General features: G+C 46.2%; 1 protein-coding gene across 1 annotated transcript; it reads right to left on the reverse strand.

Annotated features, from left to right (window-relative positions):
• Positions 1–301: 301 nt before the first annotated feature.
• Positions 302–1,157, reverse strand: LOC109777541 (non-specific lipid-transfer protein 4.1). The gene has a single exon (XM_020336164.4). It carries the CDS (start codon positions 1,150–1,152, stop codon positions 610–612), a length of 543 nt encoding a protein of 180 aa, XP_020191753.2. The 5' UTR covers positions 1,153–1,157; the 3' UTR covers positions 302–609.
• Positions 1,158–5,958: the final 4,801 nt, after the last annotated feature.

Here is a 5,958-nt window from a genome sequence, read left to right on the forward strand (position 1 = left end):
GTAATACTTCTACAGTTTTCGTGTTGTGCGACATTAAACTAGTTGACAGTGTATATGAAAATACTTTTGTAGCCATCATCAAAATAATTATTATTATTATTATTATTATTATCATTTTGTGGTGAAAATCATCATCGATCTTGTTCAAAAAAGATGTCGCATTGACAAGTGGGTCAAACCATTTCGAGGTTGAGATATGGCGACTGTGAGTTATTTGCTCGTCACCTGGCCAGCCTCCAAATGCATATGGCGACATGACAATACAAGAGTTGCTCTTAGTCATTTCAAATAACGACGCGTGTTAACTGAATAGAGCTAGATTAATTTATAATACCATGAGTGCACATGGTACAAAGTACAACAAACTCCCGTCTCTGCTCAAAGGGAGTGAACGAACAATCAAACGCTGATACAAAATAGATACAACAGTGGCCGGCTATGCAGAGCTGGCTCGACGTACGTACTCCTGTCTCTCACATGGAGATCATATCAGAGCATTTATTCATGTATATGTGTATATATATATATATATATGTGTGTGTGTGACCTCAACGTACTCGGCATCTATCGCTGGAGCTATAATCGGCGATGATGGCGGCAAGTAATCGATCAGTGGATCTTAGAGCAGTCCACGGATGCGCTGATGGAGTAGGGGATGCTGACGCCGCACTTGGAGGGGATACTTGCAGCCTTTCCGGGGTTGAGCCCACCGGCAGCACTCTTGATGCACCTGCATGCCGCTTGCTTGTCGGCGGTGCTCCGCGCTAAGCCGGCCAATCTCCTAACTCCGGAACAGCAGGCCCCAGGCGGGCTGGCCCCGCTGCCTTTTGCGTAGGAGACGCAGGAGGCCAGGGCAGAGTTCACCTGACCGCAGGAGATCGCCGCGTCGGAGGCTACCAGGAGCATTGCCGCCACCAGGGCGACCAGCACGAGCTTTGTTGCTGCAGTGCGAGCCATCTCGACCGAGTTAGCTGTAGTTGTGGTGGAGGGCTCGCAGGGAGAGGGTGGGTAATTAGCTAGATTTGCTATGTGGTATTGGTGAGGATGTATAGGGGAATGCATGTGCTTAAATAGGGCTTCTATAAGTGCTGACCAACGAGGAGTCTCATCTGGAACAAACTGTACTACTGTTAACATGGGTATCGTGTCCATGAGGATGGACTCGATATTGACGTGTGGTAATGCATAAATTTAGGCAGTTGTTAGTTGTTGGGATGGATTGATGGGTGTTAATTGATTGTGGAGGTGGTTGGATGTTGGGTAGCAGATGGATGGACCAAGCATGCACACATGCATTCTGGCGGTGGAGTGCCTAATTACTGCGTGTGGCCCGCGGCAGATTAATATGGAGAATAGACATGTACGTACCCTCGTTGAATAATTGAGTGTCTTGATGGCCGTGAGCTCGACAAATGAACCAATATGATGCTGCATGTGTTGGACTACTTTTCTTTGCTATCTCCACGCCATAATTAACATTAGTTGATGTTTTATTCAAAGCTAGTAGTACATTTTGACAGTATTGATTTAGTTTATAGCCATGTATTTTGATGAAATTTCTTCATGTTCCTTGTATTGGACTAGGAGGCACCAGGAACCTAGCAAGAGCACAAGACTGTTGTGTAGATCGTCTGAACATCCACACAGGAAGTGTCCACGTGGAACGCCTTAACTCGTATTCTAGTTTTCTGCTACTGCGCGATATCAACAAAGCACATAACAGCAAGCTGTCATCGAAGCAAAAAAAAAAATCAGCCGATTCAGCCGTGGGGTGTGGAATTGGCCCCTTTGAAATACAGATTTGTTAATTACTCTCTCTCTGTAACTAATATAAGAGCGTTTAGATTACTACCTCGGAAAGTAAACATAGCTTGTAGTTCTACATAACAAATGAACTGGTCCGACGAATAATGGGCGGGAATTAGTTTTCTGTAATACATAAGTTGTCTGAGTTAATTTTGAAGTCAAAATAAACACAATGAGCCGTCTGATCTAAACACACCAATGTACAGCAAAAATCTCAACAGGTACACATCCGGCATGCTCAAGGCATCAATTTGGACACAAAAAACTACTCCCTCCTTTCATGTATAGGGCCTAATGCATTTTTCGAGACTAAGTTTGACCACATGTTAGGGCAATAATATATGACATGCAAGTTACACAAAGCACATCATCAAATTCGTATGTGAAAGGAGCTTCTAATGATATAATTTTCACATTATACATCTTATATATTATTAATCTTATCAATAGTCGACAACCTCAAAAAATGTATTAGGCCCTATATATATGGAATGAGGGAATAAGATGACTTATTAGACCTAGCTGGACTGTTAATGAGAAGCTTTGAAGTGCGAGTTTACAACTTTGCATGATAGTACCTAGCTGGACAGGTAATGCAGATGACTACTCCCTTCGTTCTTCAAATAGTGTACTTCCAACTTTATTGAAAAGTCAAACTTTTTATGTTTGACTATATTTATACAATAATACACTAACATTTATGCCATCAAATTAGTAGCATTAGATTCGTGATATAATATATCTATTTGGTTGCACAAACGTTTATATATTTTTGTACAAACTCGGTCAAACTTTGAGATAGTCTGACCCTCTAACAAAGTTGGAACTACACTCCTTCAAGGACTGAGAGAGTAAGTTATATGTGTGGTTGTAGCTAGCGAATGAGTAGATTGATTGATGTATCTTGTCAAAACATGAGCACCCAAAACCATGCATGGGGCCGAATTGATGAGCCGACCACCACGAAATTGACCGATGCAAGTGCTGATTCGTTACTAAAATTCATGACATGACCAATGGGAGGACTCATATCTGTGACAATGGAAATATTTGCGAACGAGTTAACAAGGAACGTTTAGTAGCTAGGTGGCATGGCCGGATATCGCCGAGCCGCCCGTACGGCGAAGGTAGTTTCAAGCACTCCAATCACCAACCACCTAGGCTTGAAATCTGGTCTGGTATCTTGTGTTGGTCTGGCAATTTAATTTGTAGAAGATATAAAAGTAGTATGTGCTATGTCTTCTCCGAATTCGCGAACTTCTTCAAATATATAACTTTCAAAAATCCATCCACTTTTTTTCAAACCTGTGAATTTTGTTTCCAAACCGATGATTTTTTTTTCAAAATCGATGAACTTTTTCCAATTTTTTTTGAACCTTTCTCAAAATCGATGAAAATTTTCCATCATTCGTGAACTTTTTTCAAAGCTGATCAATTATTTCAAATTTGTGGACTTTTGCCAAAACTTGATGAACTTTTTTTAAATCGGTGAACTTTTTAAAAAACTTCCATGAGAATTTTTATTTTTTATTTCTTTTCAAAATGATGAAGTTTTTCTTTCAAATTTGATGAACTTTGTTTCAAAATCATTGAACTTTTTTCCAAAGTTGACGAAATTTTTCCAAAATCTGTGTACTTTTTTTGAAAATCAACGTACTATTAAAAAAAATGAACTATTTTCTAATTTGATGATCCTTTTCAAAATTGATGAACTTTTCTTCAAATTCATGAACTTTTTCTAATTTTTATGAACTTTTTAAATCAATGAACTTGTTTTTAGATTCACGAATATTTTCAAATTCAGACACTTTTCTAATGTAAATGTTTTTCCCAATTTCGGGAACTTATTTTTTATTCCCGGTTTTCTTCAAATTCATGAAAAAATTTCGATTTTTTGAACAGTCGACGGTGCATAGGTCAAGCGGGGAGCAGTCACACGAACGACTGTGCGATGCAACCAGCGATGGAGGCCTCTCGAGCGGGCTGCCTGTAGAGCTGTAACACCCTGAGAATCATGCTACAGTAACCCCCTGTGATTAAGCTAATCATATTGCTAAACAGGGCTAGATCACATTTGAACCACACCCTTGTCAAACTCCTAGTTCAAACTTCAATTAAATTTAAAAGTGGAAAATAAAAGTTTTCAAAAATTCAAACAAAAATGTTCAGTGGGTTCTAAATAATACACTGGTAATTATGGTGGAGAAATCACATTTTTATAAAATGTCTAAATACTTTTAAATGAAATAAAACAAAAAAGGAAATAAACAAATAAGAGAAAACAGAAAACAAAATAGTCAAAAGAAAAAAAGAGATGGCCTCCCCCCCCACTGGACCCGCGGCCCAACCCCCCCCCCCCCCCCCCGGCCCAAGCTGGGCCGCCACCCGCGCCCCGGCCCAGCCCACCTTCCCCCGCGTCCCCTTCCTGTTCCCCCGACCGGGTCGGAACAGGGGAGCGTCGCCGCCGAACCCCCTCGCCGGCGGTGAACCCCGCGAGAGGATAAGGGCGCCAGCGGCCCCCCGCTCCCTCGGGCCTCTCTCCCACTCGCCCCCGCTCTCCCTCGGCCTCTGCGCCTTCTCCCCCGCCAGACCCCCCTCCCTCTCCCCTCCGTTCCCCTCTGCCCGAGCGCGCTCGCCGCCGTTCACCGTAGTTCCCGCGGCCACCGTGCCCAGATCGCCCCGACGACGTGCCCGAACGACTCCCCGCCGTCGACTACGCCGACTGCGCCATCGGGAACGAGCCGAGCGCCACTACATCGACCTCCCCGAGCTCGTCTTCCCCGCACGGCCGCCGTCGATCGTCGCCGACTCCGGCTACCCCGCGCCCTCCCCGAGCTCGCTGCCACTCCCTACGGCTCCGCTGTGAGCTCCTCTACCTCCTCCCCCTCTCCGCTAGCTCGCCCGCGCTCCCTAGCTTCTTCCCCGCGCGCGCCCGAACGCCACGCCGCGGAGCTTGCCGCCGGCGTGTCTCCGGTGACCAAATGGTCACGGGCGTTGGCCCGCTAGCCCGACCGCACCATGCCGCACCCGCCTAGCTAGCTAGTTCGGCCATTCGCGCGCTCTAGCGTAGCTTCCGTCGGGCACCCGTAGCTCCTCGCCGCCGGCGAGCCCGTAGCGGTCGACCCCGTCCGTTCCAGCCCCTCCGACCACCGCCGTTGGACGCGCGACGTCGAGCCGCGTCGAACGCGCCCAGCCCCGCCCCCGCAAACCCACAGTGGGTGAAACCCGCGCCCCTCCCGCGCGCGCCGCCGTGCGTTTTGGTCGCCGGCGATACTCCGGCGCCGGCCGCCGACGTGGCACACCTGGGGCCACCCCTGGGTCACTGCCAGTGGCCCCCACGGGCCCAGTTGACTGGGTTGACCCAGTCAACTGCTGACTGGGCAGGCCCAGTCACTGACATGCGGGCCCCGCCGCAAAAATTAAAAAAAAGAAAAAGAAAAGAAAATGTTTTTATAAATAAAAATAATTAGTTTAATTAATCTCTCACTGACAGGTGGGCCCAGTAGCTAATTAACTAAAGATTAATTAGTTTAATCCTCTGTTAACCCACTGTCTATGACAGGTGGGTCCCCCTTGTCAGTTTGACCAGTCAACCCAAACTGTTGACCGCTGACGTCACTCCTACGTCATGCTGACGTCATATCCCTTTTTCTGTTAATTAGATAATTCCAGAAATTCAAATAAACTTTGAAAATTCATATCTTTTAAACCGTAACTCGGATGAAAATGTTTTCTATATGAAAGTTGCTCAGAACGACGAGACGAATCCGACTACGCAGTCCGTTCATCCACCGCACCTCCCTAACCTATCGAACTAGCAACTTTCCCCCTCCGATCCGTCTGTCCGAAAACGTGAAACATCGGGAATACCTCCCGGATGTTCCCCCCCTTCACCGGTACCACCTACTGTCGCGTTAGGACACCCCTAGCACCGCTCATTGACATGTCACGCATCGTCATGCTTATGTTTGCATTGTATTTACTGTTTCTTCCCCCTCTTCTCTCCGGTAGACTACGAGACCGACACTGCTGCTACCCAGTTCGACTACGGAGTCGACGACCCCTCCTACTTGCCAGAGCAACCAGGCAAGCCCCCCCTTTGATCACCAGATATCGCCTACTCTAATCTCTACTGCTTGCATTAGAGTAGTG

Source organism: Aegilops tauschii, chromosome 3 (assembly GCF_002575655.3).
Source record: "Aegilops tauschii subsp. strangulata cultivar AL8/78 chromosome 3, Aet v6.0, whole genome shotgun sequence".
NCBI lineage: Eukaryota > Viridiplantae > Streptophyta > Magnoliopsida > Poales > Poaceae > Aegilops > Aegilops tauschii.